Raw genomic sequence first — 25,729 nt, 5'->3', positions numbered from 1 at the left:
AATAAATATAAATATTTTTTGTTTTATTTCGATTTAAAATAAAAAGCAATAAAAGTATATGGAAAAAGGACTACTTTTTATTTGTGTTGTTTTAACTGAATTTAAAAAAAAAATAATTATAAGCGTTTGATTTTTAATTTAAAACGAGCTACCGAGAGTAAATTAAACATGCTGCAAAATGGACAAGTGTTTGTTTTGTGTATCAGGGTTCACAGATAAAAACTTGTATCGAATATTATTATCGAAACATATACAGCGCACACACATTTTAGAGCATGATAAAATTTTTATGTTAACAATTTTTCTACAAAGAACGTTAAACGTAAAAAAATAAACACATACCGACTCATAAAGATAACAATTCATAAAAAAAGGCTGGACGAATGAAATAATCACATGTCTCCCAAGTCTTTAAATACTATATAAAAAATATTTATATTTTCAAAGTTAATGGGACGGTGAGGGAATTTGCGACTTCAAGGAGTAGGTTAAATTTTTCAGACTTCACAATTATAAACATTGTTATAATGAAAATAGACTGTAAAAGCATCACGGCTAAAATAAAATAGTATTGTTTTCACAGAGGACCCCTTGGTTTAGGTGCTAGAGACGCGCACTTGCGGTATCTGTCTTATGTTTTGTTGTTATCAACTATTTCCTTCCTTTAAGATTGAAATGAATTTCGAAAAAACTTAAATTGTTTAGCGTTAAAAGAGATTAAATTAGATAATTTTCCGGTTTTTCAAATATTAATCTAAACAGAAAGACTTGTAAATACCACGCCTAGCATTGTTATTTGAAATGTAATGTAAAAATTTAATAATGATCAGGGGGATTAAAAGTCACGAAATACGATTTTTCATCAAAAACACCTAGCTTTTCGGAAACATCAATACTTTTTCAGTATTAATTATTAGCTGAGACAATTTTCTTTTGATCAGTTTCAAAGGTATTTTATCGTGGATGTATCTATTTGTGAGATAAACCGCTTGGAAATGAGTTTTGAGGCTACTCAATAATATTTATCAGGTTATTTTGTTCCTCTCAAAAATATACTTTTTCGAAAGAGAAATCTTCAATTATTGTGTTTGGTGGATGTGTTTACCACTTGCGAATAGCCCATTATTTTGTAAATTGAGTTAATAAAGAATTTTCACAGAAAATTTTTAACGCTACGCATAATCAAGTATTGGATATAAATTTGCATTTTTTGAATTATAAATTATTTCAATTTTATAATTTCGAACTCAGCTGTTTTAAGGGGCTTATGCATACATTTCAAAACGTAAAGTTCAAATCTAGGTAAGTTTTTTTTTTACGTTTAACGTTCCACCTAATGTCTAAGCAACGCTTTTAATGTAAAAAGAATTTTTTTTTATAAATATTAGTTCTATATATTTGTTTTAGTAAAAAATTATAATTAATATATTTTACAATAGTTGTGGCAGTTTTGAATTTTTTTATTATTTAATAATTTTTTAAATATAAGTTAAGAATTTTTTTATTGATTGACTTATCCATCTTTTATCATTTTTTATACACAACATTTCAAATCTTTACTCCATGATGTACCTAAACATATAAAAAATCCGTTGATCACGATAGGGAAAATTGTATAATCGTCCGATTAATACCTGTTTTATTTTGTATAAATTATGGCACATATCGGTATGGCAGAGAAACTATTTAAAAAAAAAATGTTAACGGACAATTATTTCGATTTAAAATTTATTGGACGTTAAATCTTATGCTTTAATTAAAATACTGTTCAAAATTTTACTTCATCAATTTGAGTAAGATTTGCTTAATTAATAATGAACTAATTTTGGTTAATTTTTTTAATCTGATAACTGAATTTATTTGACATTAAAAAGGGTATTTATATTTTGTTAGGGAGTTTACAAAAGATAACTAATGAAAGTCTTGATATCTGGAATAAATTCACCCTAGCTTTTACCTCTGTTGAAAACAATATGTTGCTTATTTTGATCTTAGCTTAATTTCCAGAACTATTAGCAAGCTCTGATGTAAATCCTGTAAAGACTTGTAAAAAATAATCGCAACGAAAGTACAGCAACCAATAATGGTGCTATATGAAAGAAAATCTGTCGTAAAACTGTATAAATATAAACCCTGTAAATAATACGGACGGAAAATCGATATGAGAAATTAATCAAAACAAGATTTATAAAAGACTTAGAAAACTACTCCCAGGATTATCTATATAAATTAGTACATCATGAACTAAACTCCGTACAACGCATAATATAAATATATTATTTTCAAAAATTAAATCAATCATTGGCTACTACAAGAAATAATATTTGGATTAAAAATCAAATTTTACAAATATTATTACCAAGAATTAAAACTTTTTTTAACTGGTATCATTTTTTCTTGGTTTAATTTCGCCACGACTGAATGCCGCACAAATACATTCGCATACAAATCGATATTGACTCTGTAAAAAATGGAAATAGATTAATAACCAAAGAAATACCACTTTGCTTTCTCCTTTAATTAATCAAATAGACAAGAAAATCTTTAGTTATGGTAATAATCAATTTCTCTAAAACATCAATTTTAGTTTTTTTTTTTTTTTTTAATAGGGAAGGAATGAGTATAACTTCTTTGCATGCTCTTTGTGGAATTGCTTAAACTACAACCAAGCGGCCCATAAACTACACCAAACTGTTGTTTTGTCTGGATGTAATGACAGCTCTTGAATCTCTTCAGCTTGCTATTTAAATCAAACACGATAATTTTGTTTTTTGGCATGTCCGTTAAGCCAGAAAGGTGCCTCATCACTAAAAAAGTTTTTGTTAAAACAGTGAATTTTCTTCAAGCTTTTGCCTTTATTCTATAAAGCAATGTAAGAGTAACAAAGACAACTATAATTTTCACATTCATTTTCAGGAAACCCCACCATCAGAAAATGATTTCCTTTGAGAAAATCTGATATAATTTATTTCCAATGCAATATACCTTAAATTGCTGTTTGAGAGAAAATTAATTACCAGTCAATTTGATTAAATATAAAATATACAAAAATTATAAACTAACCGCATTTTGGATCATCATAGCACGTTGATCACGCATTGTTTGTACAATATCTAATGGATATACAGGTTGATTCGCTTCCACAAGGCACATAGCGGTATCCATTAATATTAATACACCTGTACGACCAATACCCGCTGAACAATGTACAATTACCGATGTTTTTGGATCTTGATTACGTGTTTCACGTACACGATGTGTAAATTGTAAAAAGCGTTCTGTATCATCTGGTACACCATGATCCGGCCATGCTAAATACTATTTGAAAAACATAATTAATTAATTCCAACAATATAGTGGATAGCTTAGAGTTAAACAATTTTTTTTTTCTTCAGATCAGTACTTCATTATATTCGATTAGAATTAGGAGAAATACGTGTATTATAAATATAAATACATCTCCCCTGCACTATTATGAAATTTATTGGACCGTACAGACTTTGATTCAAAATTTTTATCATGTTTTACGCAGAAATTTTTTAAAATTATCATCTTGTAAAAGCATGTTATTTATTAGAATATTCTCTTTTTCAAAATTATCTTATTTATTTTAGGGCTACTAAATAATCCAACATGTAAAAATAATAATCCTAAGGAGAAACTCAATAATTAGAGCACGCCTGCCTGTGCGAACAAAAGTAATGTTGTAAATTGTATTCTTTCTATCTTGTACAAATAAAATGGAATAAAAATCTAAAAATTTCGTTTTTTAGTAATCTACAACCAAAACCGATTGATCAAATAACATCACTGATTGATATTTATTGTTTAACGCGAGATGATTGATAGCTCATCAATCAAAATATAGCAAAGAATAAAATTGACAAATCAGAAATATACAAAAAAATGAACTTATAAAATGTTATGAAACAAATTGTCTCCAAATTAGCGACGAGCAACGCACATCTCTGCAGAATAATTTTTACTAGTTAAGTCATACTGATAATGACCTAGAGTTGAAATTATTTTCGATAATTTAGAAAGTAAGTGTTCAATTCCCATCTAATCTTAGCTTGGTGTAGTACCGAGTTTCCTCAAAAGTTAGGAACTCATTTTAAAATGGAATAACTTTCAACAGAGAATTAATTTAAATATTTTGACTTCAGATTTTAAAACCTAACCCTGGGAGATTGTTTTAAACTTTTATTATAAAAGAGGAAGAATTTATTTTTTTCTTATGTATGAATACGGTATTATTCTTTATTATCACGTAGCATCCAAATGGTTCGATGAGTTTTGTTTATTGGGATATCGTTAAATTTGCCTTGCTTCTCCAAGTGCCCTAGAATATGTGAAGTTTTGCTTTAGGTTTTTTAATAATATAGCCACCATGTTTTTTATAATTCGTTGTATAAAGTTATTCCATCTTAAAATGGGTTCCTGACTTTTAGGCTACTCTGTATTATCTAATTTTTTTTTCAAAAACAAATGAATACTAACCTGCATATGTGTAATAGTCCGACTAACATTCGTAATACTATCATGTAAATTCAACTCTCGAAACACATAACTATTTGTGACATCAAATGTTTCCACATTACATGTAATTTTCATGTGTCTATAAGTTAATATACTACCAACATTTGGCCAATACTGATGACATTTCACACGTCCACGTTCCACTAATGTTGTTAACATTGCAATTAATGAGCAATCTGTTTCTAAAACCATTTCCCAAAAATCATCCACGGTTGTACTTAATGGGCCTTGTGTTGCTATATAACGATTTACAATATCGGTACCTTTAAAAAAAAACATACTCCATATTAGTAACTAGGAGACCTATGTATGCCATTTATCTAGATTATAGGTCAACTGGTTTTCATAAAATATGTAACGCCATTAAAATCTTTTTTTCTAAGAGTAAGATTTTGACTGGTTAGAGGGCTAGAAGAAAATTCATTCTCGATGGGTGGTACACATAGAACATCATCTCAATCTATCTTCATCGATAGCTTCGATGATTAGGGAATCAAGTTTGGTATTTCAATATTAATTACAATTATCATGTAAAACATACGTTTTTAACCTGAATGTGTAGCTTCGACATTTAATGTAGCTTGGCTTATAAACAAAAATACCTTCTATCTTAAAGCTCATAAAAAATATAGTCCAGATCGGTTTCGTTGCATATTTTAAATAAAATACGATGGCATATTCAATATTTACCTGTAATTTGCATATCAACGTAATTAGCATTGATGTAATCGCCATTAACTCCATTACGTAATACAACACGTGTTACGTCATATGGTGATATATCACGGTAACGATTCTTATCAACATTCTCTGGACGTCGTGCCTCATTACAAGTCAATTCTGGATGTCTTCTATACAATTGTTCATAGTGATTGATCAAAGCTCCACTTGCTAAACCATCAGCCAATAACAACATCGATTGTTCCAAAACATTAATCTGACGATTATCATCCAATAATATGCCTTGTGGACTTTCAGGTACATAACAATACGGTGGTTCTTCTAAGCCCGTTTTAATTGTTTCAGGACTTGGTAAAGGACGTACTGTTAAAACAAGTTCGCCTTTACCATCGCGTGCAGCTCGAATTAACGAAACAACTGCACTGTGTGATGCATTTGTGACATCGTGACCATTAATCAATAACAACTGATCACCTTCACGTAACTTCGGTATACATCGATCGGCGGGTGTATTGGGGGCAACACGTGAGACTAAAATTGGCATGTCGTGTTCAGAACCACCACGAACATTGAAACCAAAACGGCCTTGTTCATCTGGTGTCAATTTAACACTTAACAAACCATCGGTAGGCACTGGAGAACTACTAAGGCTATAAGGTGGGGTATCGTATAATCCATTCGGTTGAACTTCATCATCAGCATAACCCAATATTCGACTTGCTGGGGGTGAAAATGCTTGAGTATCATCAGTAGTCACACAAGGAGGTGGTTCTAAAAATCCTCCTTCATCATCTGACATCTGTATTGAATCTTCCCATGCTTTTCGAGGTTCACGCGATCCTAATGATGTCACCTAAACCAGTAAAATTGTCAGTTAATCTAGAAATAATTGTCAAATAATTTCTGTCAGTGGACTTGCACGTAAAAAAGCTTACAAAACAATATGCAAATACTCAGGAAATTCGTAAGCCTAATTAATCAAATTTTACAAAATTTCCGACACATATTTTTAGGATCCTATACGATCATAATAAAAATGACTTTCGATCAAACTTTCTGAAACTATGAATTCTAATCTTTGAACAAAAGTTTCCATATGCACAAAGTCTTAAATTATTCGTTTTGGAGATGGAAGTATTCAAAGGAAAACTCCTGGAATAATATTTGATAGGAAAGACTACCGCACGACACAAAAAGAAGCATGAAAATAACAATTTTCATTTGTCAATTTTATGGACAGTCTTCTTTTGAATAAAACTGAGAGATGGAACTTTTTCACCCACTCATTGAATATTATGGGATGAGTCTTCAAATAATAAAGTATAAGTCTTCCAGTGATTTTCCACTCAGGAAAATATTACAATTTCAAGGACCAAAAAAAAAAAGTATTCACATTCGTCATTTTCCGCTGAGTAGTACATTTCTATTTTTATACAAAAATCCACCAAGAGAAATAATTTTTCACAACTAATGTTTTAATGTCTAACCTTATTATCGCACCACGGTGATCTAGAGCTACTTGTTTTTGTTGTTGTAGTTTTAGTTTCTTCCACTTGAGTAACGGTTGGTATAATAATTGTTGCAATTTTATTTGGTGATCGTGTAAATGGACGTGATGGAGTGCGTGAACGCAATTTACCCTGTTCCACGGTCTGTGATTCAGTACGACCAGAATATCGGAATCGAGATCCCAACGATAATGGAAAACGGCGTACACGTAAATGTGGCGAATGTAAACGAAAAAATGTGTGATGCTCAACGCACGCCTTCCATAATGTTTTTGCTGAACGATTTGAATGCATGTTAAAACCTAATATTGTATCGTACGATTCGGACTAGAAAACACACAAACATTAAAATTTTAATTAATAAAAAAAAAACATGAATTTTATTTATATTTACAGAACAAAGAAAAAAAATGAGGAAATAACATTGCATCCAATTTCATAATAAACGCTCAGTCAACTTTAGTCGTACATTTTTATTAGAAATTTTAGGAAATAATGTTTGAAACAACAGTTGTTTGTTTTTAAACGAGGAACATTTTTAGTATTTGTATACAAGCTTTCCTTTTATAAATCTGTGTGAATTTTGGCATCAAACAAAAAGATTTATTTGGCTTGTTCATGAACATAAAGTAAGTCATATTTCAGCTTTGGAACATCTTTTTCCAAGCTTTTAAAATTTTAGCACATGTCAACTTAAAAAACAAGGGTTACTCATCTTAGTTCTTTGCTCAAAATTTGAAATATAAGAAATTCTGTATAAGAAACTTACCGGTTCTCTACGGAGTTGTATAAAAAATTGTTTACGTTTAAATGATATTTTAACAATTTTCGACCATGAAAATGTATTTATTCGAATATTATTTTGGAAGACAACAAGTCCAATTGCTGTGACACCTAGTTGTATGTCTTTGTTAGCTGAGTCTTGTGCATGATGTAATTCGACACCATACATGTCTAAACGTTTTGCATGATCCAAAAAATTGAATTCAGCATCAGCTGGTGACTGACCTCTATAAGAATCAAAAAATAAAATTTTTCATTTGAGTACCTTTGTATTGATTTAGAAATACTTACTTATGTAATTTATGAAGTTCACATATTTTCCGTTCCATATCTTCAGTTTGATCAGGTATTAATTTTAATTCGGATAAATAATTTGGGCCATGCTCGTCAGGATGATAGTCACCAATTTCGGCTAAAAAATATTTATTTCTTAGAAGTAGTAGTTTAATATAAAATTTCCTGGGCATTTTTGAAAACTTAAGATAAACAAAAATATCTTTAATTTATCTTAATGTTAAATAACATTGAAAATTATTTATTCATTTAAATAATATTATGACGTGAAAAAATTAAACATAATCAATCGAACGCTAAGCCTAAAAATAATTGCATAAAACGCTTTAAATTTTAGGTACAATTGCTGAAGCTATGTGTATCAAATTGTTCATCATATTTTTCATATCACTTATTGTTTTATGCTGAAAATATTCAATTAATTTTATAAATTGTTTTTTTAAATTGAATACTTTACTCGCCCACTTTGTTGGACAGTTCCGAGTTTGTAGTATAGATATTACGGATGTGGATTGTTTTTAAGGCTAATTTCTCCCATTATTAAAGCTAAAGAAGCCAAACTACTGCCGTTGTGGAGATTTCAAATTATTTCCACAATTCTAAAACTAGTTATGCGTCTGCCGATACTAATATCAGCATTGTCTTATCAAAATAATTTCGATATCTCGATATCTAAATAGATGCGTATTCACTCACGATAATCACATCAGGTCAAGAGTTATTAACGGTGGATAATTTTGAAATGAACACACTGTATATTAGACATTGATTATCACAAGTTATAAAATTTTCAAATAAATTGGGAGTGAAAAAGTTAAATCGACTGAAGCAAATTACTAAAATAGTTTATACTTACACTGGGCCATATACGACGCTAGAAGACAAGCTGTACTAGGTGGCAACAATAATTTTTTACATGCAATATCTGTACGAATTTGTAAATAAAATTGATAACGGGTAAATTCTTCAATTAATTTACTTGGATCGGATACATAAAATTTTACTCGAAAATATAATTGAGTTCGTCCATTTAACTGTTTTTTAATACTTTTTGTTGGATCCAACCATCGCTATTAAGATAATAACAAAATAATGGTAACGGTAAAGACTCATAAACATTCCTTTCATGATAACAAAAAAAAAAGTTACTTACAATGTTATCATAATTTGAAGTGTCATTTGTTACCCCATTAGGGAAATATTGAAGACCAAAATAATCTTTTTCATACAATTCTAAATGTTGATACACTTGGTTTAATAAAACTGAACCTTTTGCACGTTTCTGGAAAAAAAAATTCAAATTTAATGTTAAACGGTTTAAATATTTCATTGGGATAAAAATAAAAAACATTTATTTATTTAAAAACTGATGAATACAAGTTTCGATTCCCAGAGTCAGACATAGATCTGATTTTTCGAAGCTAGTAGAATAAAATTTCATTTTACACTTTATAACTTATGTTGAGTAGAACGTATCAAGACAACCTAGAAATTCCGTTTTTTCCAAGATGAGCCAGAAATTTTTCAAACAAAAGTTGTTTATTTTTTTTATAAGAAACATTTTTTATATTTAAAATTTTCTATCTCTAACGGTTCACAAGATTCAAGACCAAATTGACCGATGTTGCTCATTTACGAAATCAAACTCACTTGTTCCGCCCCTAGTACGCTATAAAAATTTCAACTTGATATTTCTTTTTGTTTTTGAGTTATCGTATTCACAGACATTCGTACTCGAAAAATAGTGTTTTTTGTTTTTCTCAATTTTAAGCGGTTTAAACAAATAATTGACTGAGTTAATTATTGAAATACCATTTATAAACAGTCGTTTATACATTACACAATCCTTTGTTTTTTTTTATGCCATGTAAGTAAAAAAGATAGCCACTCTTAGATAGCCACAATCGTGTATATATAATACGAATGTGATGTCACACATAAATAACTGGTATTCCCATATAATACATACTATAAAAAGTTCCAACCTATTTTGCGCCCTCGAGTGAAAACAGTGATGTTTACGAAAAAATGTTTATCACAAAAGTTGTTTATTTTTTTATAAGAACCATTTTTTGTATTTTAACTTTTGTACTGTCTCTAACGGTTTAACAGATGGTACCCACAGACCCAAGATTCAATTGACTTATATTGCTCATTTTCGAACCCAACCTCACTTTTTACGTCCTAAAAATTTCAGCTTGATATCTATTTTCGTTTTAAGTTATCGTGTTGACGGGAAGACAACCGTAAATGAACTAATTCCGAATTCGGTGATTTTATGAACACCTATACCAAAATTTTGTTCGTAGCATCAATATTTTTTAGCGCTACAAACTTGGGACTAAACTTAGTATGCCTTGATATATTTTATATATATATATAATACAAAAATATAATATTTTAATCACTGGTGCATATTTGACAACACCGCTAGAGTTCATAACCTCAAAATTTTATTTGACTGTAAACATGCCCCAAATAAAACGAGCATAATGGCAAATTATAGTAAATTTAAAACACCTTTTAAAACAAGTTTTAAAAAAAGATTCTACACATCAATACATAGTATAAAATAAAGTCGCTTCTCGCTGTGTGTCCCTATGTCCTTATGCATGCTTAGATCTTTAAAACTACGGAACAGATTTTGATGCGTTTTTTTAATAGATAGTGATTCAAGAGGAAGGTTTGTATAATATATGCATAATATAGTAGAGAAACACTGATAATTTTAGAGGTTAAACGGAATTGTGAACAAAAGGAAAGTAAGTGGCGGCATATGAAGTGAAGGTTATAACACGATGATCTTTGTGTATTTAAAATTGAAGTTGCCCAGCGAAGCGGGTAGTTCACAGCTAGTTATGTAATAAATCTACTGATGCAAATATTTTTGATGACAGGCGGTGTTGCCAAGTGAAATATTATGCTTTAAAAGTCGGAAGTACCATGTGATCGATGCTATTCCACTTTTATATGTTACAGGAAAAGTTGATTCTCAAGTAAGAAGTTGACTCTCCCTAGGTAAAGTCGACTGTTACTGGTCTTTTCAGTAAAAGTTGATTATAACCGAAAAGTGTGGAAATTTGATCTACATTTACTAGTCAGAGTTAACTATAGCTAGGTAAAATATACTCTCTCTGTATTGAGATAGTAAAAGTTTACTTTTTACTAGAAAACTCGTAACTTCTATCAGTTAATTAAAAAAAATTCATAGCGCAAGAGCTGCGTTACCTAAGCGAATTCCGTCAGAGATTGAAAAAAAAAACACATTTTTCAAAATATTTTATTTCGAAAACTGACTGGAGAAACTTGACCTATCAAATACCAAAACTCTTCTTAATGCCAAATTTTATTCAAATCGTACTTAAATTGCAACCGCTAGTGGATTTACCGACACATAAACCTATAGATACATATTATGTACTTATATACATATATATAAATTTTAACGATGGTCATTTTCGACATCTAGTATGTAGGATTGGTAGACATTTGAAGAAATTTTTCCAAAATTCCACTATCAGTACAAAACCAATAACTCCATTTCCTTCAGCAATTCGCTAACAAATCAGATAGGCAAAACCTTTAATAAGTGTACATGGAAGAGCTTTAATAGTTACTGCAGATTATTTCATTTCTACTTGTTAACGAAAATCTAGGTTTAAATTCTTATATAATGTAATTTGTATCTAAATCGGGGAAGTGGCACTCCCAGCGTAATTTTCACAGCTACTATTTATCCCTGGGCTATATAATAAACTTTATTGCAAAAATATATCTCCCTAAGGATACCAAAATTTATAAATTTATTTGTGAACATTTTGATAGAATATATTTCTTTAATAAAATAGACCAGTAATTTTTGGAAAACATTAAAATAGCTGAAATCTCTTGGGAAATAGATTCAAATCAATGAATACTCTGAATTACGAATTTATCTGCATTTATATATTATGGTGTTCCGTATAACAAATTTAGTAGTCTACGAATTTAGACGAAAAATAATAATAGAATTTATAGGAATATAGCCCAGACTCCCAATTAGTTCAGATCAACCCAAATATTTTCAAAAAATGATAGTAAAATTCGTAACTCGCAAATAGTAGTATAGAAACTAATAAGAACCTATAAGAAACTCTTCCAAATACATAGACAAGAATTTATAATCAAAATTTGTCACTATGAAAATGGTAATCAGTCTTTTTCAGCTGATGAATTGGTCTATAATTTTTCACTTCAAATACCTTAATTTTGTCCAGTAACTTCGTAAGATTCCTTTAAAAGGATATAAAGTTTTGATTTTACTTACCTCAACAGTGAATACATTTGTCGATCCATCTAGAAATACAACAGTAAGACCAATAACTTTAAGCCGTCGATCGCGAATAACGGCAAGTTCCGAGGCACGTACATGATACGTTCCGCTGGAGCCAGTAAACGCTCGTTTAGAAACTCTTTCAATCATTTCTCATTCTAACTTTATTTCTTTGTTAAACAATTTTTGAAATTTATATAATAATAAAACAATCATTGTCTGCAACATAGTTTTTTATTTAGAAAAACATATTTGTCGAAATTCTCTTCGATTAAAAGATTATAATTTTTTTTTGTTATTCTAAAGGCACCAAAATTTTTTCTGATTGAAGTATTTTAATCACTTTAACAAATTGTTTATTATTGTTTAACTATTTATTTTAAAAGCAAGTTAATTTACTGTTTCGATTAATGTTATTATTATTACGAAATTTATCATAAAGAATAAACAGCAGCCATTTTTCTACGTTTTATTAATTATTTGTTTTAGAAAATTGATTTATATTAGTAATTATCACAATAGATGTTTAGTAATTAACTTTTCTAACACAAATACGTTATCACATTTAAAAATTTAGAATATTAAGGCAATTGATGAGTCTTCAACCATTTTGACACAGACCCACAGCAGTGTAAGAAACAAGAAGTCATCTTTTTTGTTGTAATTAAAAAAATACTGAAGGGATTTTATCTCATCATCATTCACAATTGTAGAGACTCGTTTACACTATACGCGTGTCGCTGACTTCTGCTACTGTGTTACGGAATAAATGTACTGACTATCAAAAGTATCAATAAGTAAAGGGTGGCCCATCAAATAAGTCAAATTTAACATTAAACTAATTCAAAACATTGCATTTAGTTAATTTTATTAATTTTTTAAACAAATAAACTACATTAAAATTACATTAATTTTGACAATTCAAATAACTTATATTTTCTGTGGTTAAAATTAAAACCGAACCTTAAATCATCCAACTTAAATATTATTTACAATTTAGAATTATGGTAATCATAGAATAATATAAATTATTATTATTTAGTCATATTTAACAAATATGTACCGATTGAGACTAATTCAGACAATACATTTATTCGAGCGGATAGGTCATGTCCTGGCTATGTAAACCACCCTGAAACCCCAATGTCCCAGCGAATTAAATTTGCGAGAAATGCAAGATCAGATATCGAAGACCGAACCCGTAGAAGGTCAAAATTTTTTTAAATATTTTGGAGTTTTCTAGTAATGATTTTTTGTCCAGAAATAATTTTTATATTCATGTAAATTTGACTACCAATATGCAAATTTTTTTTACAAATTTTGAATACAGCCAGACTTTATGACTGTATATCTACGAACATGTTTTCTAGCATGTACGAATCTACTAATTCAACTTAAAAATAATTCGTTTCATGAATATTAATTACCTACATATTCTAAATTTACGATAAATAATTTGTCATTGTTTCCTGATGAATTAATATTAACAGTTAATGTTATTATACAAACTTTAAATGAAATCAAATCATTTTATTAATCATTTATTAACCATTTTATATTTGGAGTGAAAGTTAAAAAGAAAATACCTAGCTAAAAATCATAATTATTTCTAACAATTAGGTTTTTACAAGAACAATTAATAAAACTAAGTAAATTCCAAGCATAAAAAGATCAACTCGATCATATACAAAAAAAAAAAAACAACCTAAATTTATCAATTAGTGTTTTATGTATTGGGTCATTTGGGTTCAAAATTATTAGCAAAAAAATTCTAAATTATTTAAAAAATTTCATTTTTCATTTGAGAACAAAAAAAAAAAAATGTGAAAACGTATTTCAAAGTGTCCACCGGGCAATACAATACATTTACATTCTTAAGGATAGGACGTTTGTGAGTATACTACATCGAGTTTTTCGGGACAAATAAAAATTAAAAATGTCTACAATGACCTTTGGACAAAAATCATTTACTCCAACACCACCAGATAAAGGAAGTTTTCCACTTGATCATGAAGGAATATGTAAAGAAACAATGTATAATTATATGCGATGTTTGAGGTTAAATAAAAATAATAATTCGGCGTGTCGAATCGAAGCCAAAGATTATCTTGCATGTCGTATGGATAATAATTTAATGTCAAAAGAAGAATGGTCCAAGCTAGGATTTCAAAATCATAATAAAAATCAAGTTAATAATAAGTAAAACATTCAACGAATATTTATATACAATGGCTGAAAATAAAAGTTATAATATTTTAATTGCTTGTACTGGAAGTGTAGCGACAATTAAGTTATCACTATTAACAGAAAGTTTATTATTAAACAATAAAATCGCTCAGGTAAATACTATTCATTCAAAACCTCAACTTAATATAATGAAATGGGTATATAAATCATTGAGTTTAGAGTTATATAAAAATTTAAAGTCAAGGATATAAATACAGGATTCAAAGCGGGCGTGGACCTTACGCCAACAATTATATTTCTAACAATAGGGAACATTCATGAAATTTAAATTTGGTTCAAATAATTTTCTTCCGTAACTTTATTGACTGGACATTTCAACTAAACCATTATTTTAGTAATTAATATCGTTTTAATTACTTAAAATTTATTAATAAAAGTACAATTTCAGTGAGGGCATTTAAAAATTTCTAAAACAGAAATTCAAATTTTTATACGGACGTGACATTAAAGTACGGGCTTGTCAAATTTGTTGACATACTGTATGATATTAATTACTTACATTTTATATGGTATTTCATTAAAATATACTATTCTACGGCTTTTTATTAGAAAACTTAATAATAACGAGTGTAAATTCTGTGTTGTAAATTCATTTTTTTAAAGTGTAAATTATACATTGAACCATGCATTGAACTGTCAAAAATTGACAGATCACGTACTTATACATTTTTAAACAGTGTTTATATTTTTTACTTTGTTATAACGGTGTAAACAATGAATTAAAAATATAAAAAAAATACATGAATATTCCCTATTATCCACTCTCATATTGTGCCTCTAAATTCTTAACAAATACTTAATTTTTTGCCATTTTTTTCGAGCATTATTGTAAAATATAATTAATTTGTTTTAGATTCGTATTATTGTTACAAATCATGCCAAACATTTTTATAATCCCGAAGATATACCTAAAAATGTTGAAGTTTATTGTGATGAAGACGAATGGAAAACATGGAATAAACGTGGGGATCCTGTTTTGCATATCGAATTGGCTAAATGGGCCGATATGCTTGTAATTGCACCATTAGACGCAAACACTTTAGCAAAGATTGCAAACGTAAGTTATTATTTTTAAATACCTACCCAAAATCTTGAACATCAATTAAATTTAAAATCAACCTGAAGGTCTAAATTCATTCTAGCGAATTATAAGTAATCGGATTTTTATTTAAAAAAAAAAAAAAAAAGACTTAAAATTGTATTATAATAAAATAGGTTTTTCCAACTGCCTCAATTTAAAAACGGTACATTGTCGGGGTCTTTAATATGTGTAATTGAATTGCATAGAAAATTTTCAGATGTACTTGGGTTAAAGTTGTCGGGATTCCAAATACATAATATTTCTCAAGTAGAAAGAAGTGATATTTTTAATAGTTGAGATTAAACGAATATGATATGTGAACTCACGAGTGTGATATTCGAGGTGTTATACACACAGAAGAAATTATTATTCAGATGATAAAAAACCTTAAATAATATAGAATGACAATAGCGAAACATTACACATACAATTTTAGAAAAAATTTATTGTTGATAAAAAATAGTGTTTTTTTATTTTCTCAAAAAATTCGAATAACTTTTTTATGCGGATTTGCAAGATTCGATTTTGGAATTCTGGAAGCAAAAATACATAAAAAATTTCAAACAGTGAATCTCAATCAATCACAATAATTCCTCTTCTGAAGCTTTTTTATTGATATTTTAATAGAAAATTTTACTAATAGTTAGGAGCTGACATACACTTTATCTCAAATTTCTTGGGTTCCTTAACCTGTGTGATAGTCGGTAGGTTGGCAGTTGTTGTGACACTGATAAGACAAAACACTAAACCCACTTTTGTTTTCTCTACATTCGGCTGAGAAATTCCGTTAATTTAATTGGGTGTTATCGAGTACCAAATGTACCTCTAGCAACGTAGCCTGACAAATTTTACTTTCAACTTCTTCGTACAAACTTTTTCAATTAACCTCAAAAAAGGGATTACAATTAAAATTTTTATCCAACCGCGTGGTTATAGGCTCATTTCATACTCGAAAACCCAGTAGCTAGAAAGTCAAAACCTGTTCCAGCAGCCTAAAATCGAATATCTCAAAAAGTGTGGACTTCCCAGCCAAATATAGAGGGGAAAAAAAGTCTTGTCTTATCATCTTTCCAACCTTCGAAACGGTTATGATTTTTATACCATGCATATATGTAATATGCAAGGTATACTAAGTTTAGTCCCAAGTTTGTAACGCTTAAAAATATTAATGCTATGAACAAAATTTTGGTATAGGTGTTTATAAAATCACCTAATTAGTCCATTTTTGGTTGTCTGTCCGTCTGTTCATCTGTCTGCTAACACGATAACTCAAAAACGAAAAAAGATATCAAGCTGAAATTTTTACAGCGTACTCATGACATAAAAAGTGAAGTCAAGTTCGTAAGTGAGCAACATAGAGTTAGAGATAGAACAAAAGTTTAAATGTAAAAAATCTTCCTTATCAAAAAATAAACAACTTGTTTGAAACATTTTTTTGTAATCACTGTTTATCCGTGAGGGCGCAAATTATGCGTAAATTGTATAGTATGTATTATATGGGGATATGAGTTACGACTGTGTGACATGTATGTATGTGTAATGTAATAGAGTAATCAACACTGTCTATGCATGGTATTTCAACAATTAACTCAGTCAATTGTTTGTTTTCACTTTTTATATATAAATGAACCTGTTTAACCATATACAAAATTGATTTTATTCTTAGAAAAAACTAATCTTAAAATCTAATTTTATGTATTTTATAAATTATCCAAAAGTATTATAAACTGATACATACAATTTAAAAAATTAATTTTTGTGTTGTTCATTATTTAAAATTTCCAGTCATTTTAAAATTCTGTATATGTGTTTTTTAATTCCGACGCTATAGGAAACAAGAAACTACGGTCAAATCTTGACAAGATAAGGAATTTCAGCTAGTAATACATAAACGTATAAATTAGTCCAGAAATATTATTTCCCATATACCTGCAAATGAATTACTAATTAATGAATTAATTTAAAAAAACACACAAATCATATCAAGGCTCTTCGTATATTTAAATTTATAACAATTTTTATTATTTTAAAGGGTCTATGTGACAATCTATTAACATGTGTTGTTCGTGCATGGGATATTAAAAAACCATTAATATTTTGTCCAGCGATGAATACAAAAATGTGGGATCATCCAATAACATCACAACATATATCAATATTAGAAAGTTGGGGCTATACATTAGTACCATGTATTGCAAAAACATTAATGTGTGGTGACACTGGTATTGGGGCCATGGCTGAAGTACAAACAATTACACAACGTGTATTAGATAAACTCAAGTCATTGTAAATAAAATTATAATTTATATATATATATATATTGTAGGTATCACTATGAACCTTTTAGATAGTCAATTATTTTGTAAATTAAATGAGAGGTATTTATTGTTATTCATCAAAATTTGTGTTTTATTCTATGATCCTTTTAATTAATTTCATTTTTGGTAATGGAAAAATAATTTTAAAATTATTTTTTTTATTGGTACGAAGATTGATAACGTTTTCGATAATGCGTTTTAACACGGTGGTATTTTGATTATTTCTTTTATTTTTGAAATTATGTAGGGATGAAATATGTCATGCACCTTAAAGGTTGCCTTAACTGACATGAGTTGTGCACAGAATGGATTCACATGAGGATTAAATGATTTTCAGTCTATTTTGCAGGCCTACATAACAAATGCCTCCCAACCAAATTAAATTTTTTTTTACATTTTCATTACTTTCAAATATGTATATAAAAAATTTGGTAGAATTGATTGTATAGGTGCTATCGCAAGAAAAACTTGACAAAAAATAGGCCCATTTTGAATTATGTAGGATTAAAAAAAAGGTAATCTTTAACTACTTGGAGTCAACCTAATATATATTCTCCACAAAATCAATACTATATGCCCCGGCCTCAAAATCATATTGTGCGTTCAATCATGTAATTTTAGCACCTCACCGATCAGACAATTTTTATAAGCGCATTTTTAATAAGGGCAGGCCTTTTTAATAAATTTTCAAAATTAAATTATCTATTTAAAATTTTTTTGAAAATAGTCTATAACTGGGATTTGGAAAACAAATGTTTTCTTTTCTTTTTTTTTTGACAAAAATGGAAAGATCATATATAAGTTTTATAACAAAATTGTTTTAATTTTTATTTTTCCATGATAGTTTTAAACTATCATGGAAATGATCTTTCCATTTTAGTAAAAAAAAATTTGGTTCAAAACCCCAATTATCAAAGTGGTCTGAACTTCTGCATATACATTTTTTGGAGTATAACAAAAGTTGTAAAAAGTCTATTTTTACAGTTATTTCTGGCGTAATCCCAACTGAAATCGTATAATTTTCCCTTTGTCAACATTTTATCATGTCGTTTTCAATTTAAAGATTGTTTATATATAGAGCGTGGTTGTTTTGAAGGATAACCTTTCCTCCTTGTATATTATGCTCGGCGTTTCAGCTCATATTTATTTAGAGTTACTTTAGGGAATATATCAATAAAAAATAAATGCTTTATATGTCAAAAGAATATTTATTTATTTTTTGTTTCTTTTAAAATTCGTAACGTATTATCCGAACCACCAGATACAATCAAACCATTTTTCCAATCACAACATAATACTTTATCTTCATGCCCACAAAAATCAAATAACGGTGCTCGTGTGCTTCGTATATCCCACATTTTCACTTGTTTGTCATGACTACCACTGATGAAGAAATTTTCATTATTGTCTGACCATCTCACAGTTTGTATCCATTGTGTATGTGAAGTGTATGTGCCTTTTACCACAGAGCCCTCTGCAAGAATTAAAATTTATTGAGTTTTAAGATTTTATGTTTTAAGTTGAAAACTAAAGGTAATTTTTCTCGATGGCTATTAAAAAGAAGGATTTTATAAATTTGACAGCTGCGTGTGCCTGTTTGTCTGTAGCTCTTAAACAGATGAACGGATTTTGATTTTTTGTTTGTTTGAAAGGAAATTTAATCGATAGTGTTTTTGGCTATGTTTCAAGAAAATCGAATCAGTTTGAAGAGTATGGAAAAATCACGAAGCAAAAAGAAAATCCACTTTTACAGATTTAAAAAGTTGTCACTTACTCCCCGCCTACAATTTTAGGGAAATGTACCAACACCTTACGGCTGTTTGATCTAAAAATGTGTATACATAATCTCTGTTACCAAACTCAAAAGTTATCAAAAATACGCGTTTCAAAGTTAAAAAAAAAAAAAAACAATTACTTTATAGCATGCACCTCAGTGTCTCAAAAAATACACGAATTACATGTATAGTATCTTCGGTATTATATACAAGTAATTTAAAAAAATTCCACATAACCTGCTCCCTAACTCCCAAAAATTTTTCTACACAACTCGTGATCTTAGTTACTTAACCAACTCGATCTGTGGAGGTTATTCAATTTTCCGCAGGCCTATATCTACCCAGCGAGCAGTGTAGGCAGCTGCTTAGAGCGACAAAAATTGGTTAGTTTACAATCTGGCGGAAATTACAATATTATGGTGACATACATATTCATGAAAAATCATTTTTCACTCAATTTCAACAGGCTGAGTTGGTTAGGTAACGAAAATAGAGGACGGTATATTTTGTATATTTAGACCTTTTTATGTGCTATTTTCTATATATTTATGAAATGCCTGCGACACATACAATAGCAAAAGTTCAATATTAGCTCTATTTTGATCTACCACGTCAATGAACATTACATATATGTAATTATAATCATAATCTCAACTTACCATTAGATCGAATATCATAAATTCGAACATGTCGATCTGCTGAGCCCGTAACAATTAAACTATTTAATGTTGAAAAATCGACATCAAAAAATGCTTTGTTTCCAACAATTTCTTTTTTAATACCACCTAATTCGATGTCCCATAAACGAATTGTATGATCCCAACTAGCCGAACATATTGTGTTGTTATCAATATATACCATACCACTAACGGCCTCTTTATGGCCTTGCAATGTCATTATAGGGGTCTGTAAATTTAAAAAAATTACATGGTATTCAAATAAAACTAGAATCTAAAATAGAATAAAATAGGAGCTTACCCGTGATTTTCCACCTTCTGTTCTTAACCTTTTTGAAGATGGTTCGTCATCCCGTGTATTTGAAGTAGTTGTATCTTCTAATTCTAAAAAATTTAAACGTTTCATTGAGAGCCCAACTTGGAGAAACTCGAGTGTATAAATTAATATGTATCCTTAAAAACCAATGTGCGTTTTAAGAAATATGTATGTTTGTAGGAAAGCGCGTTCAATTAATTAACACAGGTTCATTTTTATTATTACTGACCGGTAGATTTTAACAGAAGAAATGAAATATCTAATAAAAGAATAACGATCTAATCTAAATTTTCCTCTACCTTTTACGGCATACAACTTCGTTTTTATTCGAGTGTTCTGGAAGTATTGTTTAAAGAACTCCCAACAACTTATATGAGACCAAACGTATTGTTCGGACGCAACAATTGAAACTTCCTTCGTCACTTAATTTTAGTTAAAAGTAAACTCAGAGAGATATTAGGACAGGCGTGTGTTTTTCTCTAAATTATATTTATTCCTGATTCACAATATCAGATAATTGAAGAGGCAATTTTATTGACTATTTTTATAGAAAAAATTTATAATATCACAGCTTCATTGTTAAAAAAAGATTTTTTTAACGAAACTCTTCATTTTTTTCGACTTTCTAAGAAAAACGGTGCGTTAGACAAAAAAGTCAGATTTTTGTTAAGCAATTGAGATGGCCAAACGCAAAATGTTCTATATATCCGGTTCTACTGGTCGGATTAAGGTCAGTTTCTCTGAGTCAATGCCAAACGCAAAATGTTTTATATCGCCCTGAGAATTGTGGGGAGGCAATATGGGGGAGGATTTTTTTTTTTTTTTTAAATACAAATCCCTTATAAATAAATTAGCTAATTTATTTAAACGAATTGTAAAATAAGAGATATCTGCACACACAAAAAACTGTTAATTCTATGAACAAAAAACAATCATTTTTAAAGGCTAGGCCAGTTTTTAACTGATCATTTTCGAACAGTCATTCGCGAAAATCACACTATACTATTTCGGCGTTCTGCAATAGTAACCCGCTTTAAAACCAGTATGTTGGCTATTGAAATCGTCTCAGAAGTATTGCATGAGGATTTTCATGGATGGCAGTACGAAAAAGAGTAGTTAAGAATGTAATTAGCATTAAAAAACTAAATAAATCTGTGCCAGTGTTTTTTTATTCATCCTGCAATTACATCTCGATTACCACCGCTGTGATTATCATTTTTATCGTAATTCGACCTACTAAAGGTCGCCATACTTATTGTGATAATTAAATTTTCATACTAGATACAAAATAAACTTGTAATCGAACTAATGAAAAGGCCACATTATGTAGGATGAGTGTATATTTTTAAAATTTATGATAAAACGTTAGTTTTCAACGTACACTTTTTAAACGCTTGTGTATCTTCGAGATTAATAAGCAAAATGTAAAGAAATAATAAAAGGTTCTTACTTGCTGACCATAATTTAATATACGAATCCCATCCGGAGGATACAATTATCGTTCCTGTAGGATCAGCGCGTACACATTCAATTCCACGCTCATGACCGCGTAACACAGTGACACATTGCACAGCGTTCTCCTCCACTTTCCAATGCCATAAAATTGCTGTCTGATCGTGGGATCCACTGACGAATATTCCTTGAACATTGTCTAGTTGAGCCCATGCCACTGCTTTAACTGGACCTGTGTGTCCTGGCATGACAAGTTTGTGTTTGCCTTTTGTACTCCATAAATGTATTGTGTTGTCATAGCATCCTAGAAGAAAATCAGATCAGTATAGAGGATTATTATTATTGACCTTGGTTTAATAAAGGTGTATATGGCAAAACTTTTAAACAGTAAATGAAAACACGAGAAAAAATTGGTTGATATGGAGTGAAAGATAATTCCTTATCGTAAATGGAGATATTTAGAATAAAACAATTTTTATAAATAATTTAGAAAAAAATTAAAATATAACAAAAAAATTATAATAAAAGAAACGAAAAGAATCATACTCAGTTGGGAATCAAACCCAGATTTATATAGACATAAACGCAATACTTTGCCAAAACAGCCACATTTATTTTGAAATGTTTTTGAATAAATTATTCATCATACTTTCACGTCATTTAAATATTTAATTTCAGGATATTCATTTAATTTTATAAACATTCAATTTAACGATTGGTTTTTTTGCTACGGAAATTTTATCTTGACAAAAGACTATTGTCAAACACACATAAATAAAGCGAAAATGCAGAGAGGTTTTCGAGATAATGAAGCCTTAAAAATGAAATTTGTATGTCATTAAATTCGCCATTTTTGTTATTTAATTAATAATCATTGTGCTAACTCGATCCCATTAAAGGCCTGACCAACCTGTAGATTAGTGAATGAACGCAATCACAGGGTAAACGGAAGGGCTAAAAACCCGCAGAACTATGCTAACACGACCCCATTAAAGGCATGGCCAACCTGCAGATCAGTGAAGAAAAAAATTAACGAATTTGTTCGACGAAATTGTAATATTACAATTTAAAATCAACTAATGTGTAATTTTGTAATTTTTAAATCAACTAAAGTGGGTACTGGGTAGTATAGTGTTATAATTGAAAATCGATAATATTAGTTCAAAATCGACATATTAAAAAAAATTATAGGTATGTTTTTCAGAATTTTTTCAAAGTATTAGCTTTAAATTTTAGTATCCATAGGAACTTGTCAAATTTAAACGATTCAACATAAAAAAATGGCCATATGTGTTATTTCAAATGTAGACTTTAGGAGTCGATTACTCGAAAACTAAGCCGAAACTCGAAAATTAGCACTCTTCATTTTCGATTTGTTTTTACTTTGTTTAACCATATTCCATCGTCAAATCGTGGCGCCACAGCTATCGTACTCTCCCCTTGACGTCTTTTATACTAACAATCAAAATATAACTGATAAATGGCATCGAGATTTTTATTTATTATAGGATAATGCAGACTATTAAATAAGAGGCTATGTACTAAAATTCTTGGCCTTTTTCAAATCCGTTTTAAATTTAAAATACGATAACCAACCCATTCGAAGGAAATTTCAGTTTTGTATCGTTATCTAAGTTTTCATTGATTTTGACCCTGATCGACAGGTTTTTTTCATTAAAGATTGTTTCATCAAGGATTCCTTTTTGAAGTAGGTTAAATTTCCAACAATTTGAGATTAAAACGTAATAGGACCGATCAATTCGGAGATACAACTATTTAAAATTTGGCTTATTTTTCAAGTTACACGATTACTCGTCCATAGATGACATGCCAGACGAAAATGAAGTTTATGAAGAATTTTCGGTGCCCTGAATGTTTTTGAGTACCCTCCTGACATTTAAAAAGACGATGTCTTGGACCAATCAGGTCCATCAAAGAGGGTAAATTTAGCCAAATATAATTTACCTGTAAGTATCCATTTATGTCTAAGGTCAACAGCGGATACCCAATCATCGTGTAATAAACAATCTTCAGGTTCAGGTGGTGGATTCTTTATTATATATTCAACATCAACAGTTAACTCGGTAGATAAACCATGCTCTGATAGATGTTCTTGAAGTGGACATCGTAATAATTTTTCGGCAACAATGAAATCAAATTCTACACTTGTTTCGTTATTGTATTCTTTTAATAATTCATTTAATAATGTGTTTAATGCTGTTGTATCGATTGTTAATGGTACAGAATATGGAATATCAGCCACAGCATATCTAAAAACGTGATCAAGTTTTAAAGTAAAGTATTAAAAACTTTAGCACACAAAAATTTACATATTGATTTACTTACTGTTCTTGTTTCGTTAATAAACGAATATTAACTAAACCTGTACTTGAATTACCATCGGTTTCCATTTAATTGATTTTATTGAAAACTAGAAATTCATGAAACCAAATTTTTAAATTTATTTGAGGTTATATCTGTGTAATGTTTATGAGTGTGGGGAAATTTGTTATTTATTATTCGTAGTTATGGTTTGAATTTACCGCATAATTTAAATTTATAAAAAAATTTTTAAACTCAAACTTTTCTTCATTTCCGCATAAATAAGAACGCCAATTAGCTCCCGAAATGAAGCGACTTTGTACAAAGATATGTTTAGAAAAAATTTATATTAAATAAGAAAAATTTTCTTTTTAAAATACTTTTTATCTTTAAAAGTTGTTTTATTGTCCAAAATTTTGTGTTAATATTGAAATATAATTGATTTTTAATCTTTTTTAAGAAAAAAATTATTTAGGGCCATACAATACGATTCGGAAACGCTAAAAAAATAATGTCGAAAATATTTGGATAATGTTGGTCTTTTAAATTATGTGTAGATCGTTGTCCACACTATTGAAGGATATCCTGTATAGTAATATTAATAGTATTTATTGGAAAATATAGGCAATATTATTACATGAATGATAAAATCTATATGTGAAAATTCATATTAATAAATATGATCCGATATCTAAGAAAGGTAAATCATAGATTTAAGCTGCCCGATCCAACAAACCGAATCAGACATACCCACATATCGGATCCGACATATTTCTATTCAATAATCAAATAAATTTTATTTACATAGTTATGTACTGGTTATGTAGTTGTAATTCTTGAAGCAAAAGAAGTACCTAGATGTAATTCCGTAAAATAGTTGTAATTCTCTCGATTTTTTATTAAATAATTTTATAATTTTATTCTTTTGATTTTTAATTTCATGTAACTTCGTCCTTGGAAATCGTAGAAATATAATTAGATTGTGTTCTAATTATTATGACAAATATAAATAATAATAAGTAGATGCCCCGTGCCAAACCTTCGTACCCTCAAGTAGGCATCACCTAATATATTACTCTCAAGTATAGGCACACAGCTATAGAATTTTCTATATACAGACAACTTTCTACGTCTAGAAAGTTTTTATAGAAAAATTTTTACAAAAATGTGTTAAAAGTAGACAAAAAATTTTAAAGTTTGTAAATACTTGAAACGCATATTGAAAGTCAGTGTTTTCGACTACCTTCTGTCCAACTCAACCAAATGGGCAAATGTTCAAATGAGCAAAGCTTAAATGAAAGAGCTCTTTTTTGCGAGAGTTCGTAGACCAAACCGAAACACATACCACAATTAGCTCCGGAGATATATAGAAAAAAAATGTACAAATAGAAATCGAGAAGGGCGATAGTTAGGTAATTTTTAAT

General features: G+C 29.3%; 4 protein-coding genes across 4 annotated transcripts; 2 read left to right on the top strand and 2 right to left on the bottom strand.

Annotated features, from left to right (window-relative positions):
• Positions 1-2,035: 2,035 nt before the first annotated feature.
• Positions 2,036-12,434, bottom strand: LOC123293670 (tyrosine-protein phosphatase non-receptor type 4). The gene is made up of 10 exons (XM_044874554.1): positions 12,112-12,434; positions 8,959-9,087; positions 8,662-8,875; positions 7,803-7,923; positions 7,498-7,738; positions 6,708-7,055; positions 5,230-6,073; positions 4,501-4,802; positions 3,064-3,318; positions 2,036-2,461 (listed from the first exon to the last, which is right to left on the bottom strand). Exons 1-10 carry the CDS (start codon positions 12,265-12,267, stop codon positions 2,378-2,380), a joined length of 2,694 nt encoding a protein of 897 aa, XP_044730489.1. The 5' UTR covers positions 12,268-12,434; the 3' UTR covers positions 2,036-2,377.
• Positions 12,435-13,807: 1,373 nt separating this feature from the next.
• LOC123293673 (cytochrome c oxidase assembly protein COX19) lies at positions 13,808-14,320 on the top strand. The gene has a single exon (XM_044874558.1). It carries the CDS (start codon positions 14,054-14,056, stop codon positions 14,318-14,320), a length of 267 nt encoding a protein of 88 aa, XP_044730493.1. The 5' UTR covers positions 13,808-14,053.
• A 4-nt stretch (positions 14,321-14,324) lies between these two features.
• LOC123293672 (phosphopantothenoylcysteine decarboxylase) lies at positions 14,325-17,846 on the top strand. The gene is made up of 3 exons (XM_044874557.1): positions 14,325-14,456; positions 15,218-15,421; positions 17,478-17,846. The coding sequence occupies exons 1-3, from the start codon at positions 14,346-14,348 to the stop codon at positions 17,733-17,735; spliced, it is 573 nt and encodes a 190-aa protein (XP_044730492.1). The 5' UTR covers positions 14,325-14,345; the 3' UTR covers positions 17,736-17,846.
• Positions 17,847-18,951: 1,105 nt separating this feature from the next.
• Positions 18,952-24,470, bottom strand: LOC123293671 (ribosome biogenesis protein WDR12 homolog). The gene is made up of 6 exons (XM_044874555.1): positions 24,330-24,470; positions 23,949-24,253; positions 21,982-22,287; positions 20,517-20,599; positions 20,198-20,444; positions 18,952-19,237 (listed from the first exon to the last, which is right to left on the bottom strand). Exons 1-6 carry the CDS (start codon positions 24,392-24,394, stop codon positions 18,972-18,974), a joined length of 1,272 nt encoding a protein of 423 aa, XP_044730490.1. The 5' UTR covers positions 24,395-24,470; the 3' UTR covers positions 18,952-18,971.
• Between the last annotated feature and the right edge of the window lie 1,259 nt (positions 24,471-25,729).

The sequence above is a fragment of the Chrysoperla carnea genome, chromosome 2, assembly GCF_905475395.1.
Source record: "Chrysoperla carnea chromosome 2, inChrCarn1.1, whole genome shotgun sequence".
Classification (NCBI taxonomy): domain Eukaryota; kingdom Metazoa; phylum Arthropoda; class Insecta; order Neuroptera; family Chrysopidae; genus Chrysoperla; species Chrysoperla carnea.
The sequence above is the reverse complement of the archived record's forward strand: the minus strand, read 5'-3'. Positions and strand labels throughout refer to the sequence as shown.

What these genes read in the sequence shown, in the direction of transcription:
- LOC123293670 (XM_044874554.1), bottom strand. Translation starts at nt 12,267, where the DNA reads ATGATTGAAAGAGTTTCTAAACGAGCGTTTACTGGCTCCAGCGGAACG. An exon ending in CTTCAAATTATGATAACATT is followed by an intron (nt 8,876 to 8,958) that starts GTAAGTAACTTT and finishes TTATCTTAATAG; the next exon opens with CGATGGTTGGATCCAACAAA. An exon ending in AGCGTCGTATATGGCCCAGT is followed by an intron (nt 7,924 to 8,661) that starts GTAAGTATAAAC and finishes AATATTTTTTAG; the next exon opens with CCGAAATTGGTGACTATCAT.
- LOC123293673 (XM_044874558.1), top strand. Translation starts at nt 14,054, where the DNA reads ATGTCTACAATGACCTTTGGACAAAAATCATTTACTCCAACACCACCA.
- LOC123293672 (XM_044874557.1), top strand. Translation starts at nt 14,346, where the DNA reads ATGGCTGAAAATAAAAGTTATAATATTTTAATTGCTTGTACTGGAAGT. An exon ending in TAAACAATAAAATCGCTCAG is followed by an intron (nt 14,457 to 15,217) that starts GTAAATACTATT and finishes AATTTGTTTTAG; the next exon opens with ATTCGTATTATTGTTACAAA. An exon ending in CTTTAGCAAAGATTGCAAAC is followed by an intron (nt 15,422 to 17,477) that starts GTAAGTTATTAT and finishes ATTATTTTAAAG; the next exon opens with GGTCTATGTGACAATCTATT.
- LOC123293671 (XM_044874555.1), bottom strand. Translation starts at nt 24,394, where the DNA reads ATGGAAACCGATGGTAATTCAAGTACAGGTTTAGTTAATATTCGTTTA. An exon ending in TATTAAATTATGGTCAGCAA is followed by an intron (nt 20,600 to 21,981) that starts GTAAGAACCTTT and finishes TAAATTTTTTAG; the next exon opens with AATTAGAAGATACAACTACT. An exon ending in CAGAAGGTGGAAAATCACGG is followed by an intron (nt 20,445 to 20,516) that starts GTAAGCTCCTAT and finishes TTAAATTTACAG; the next exon opens with ACCCCTATAATGACATTGCA.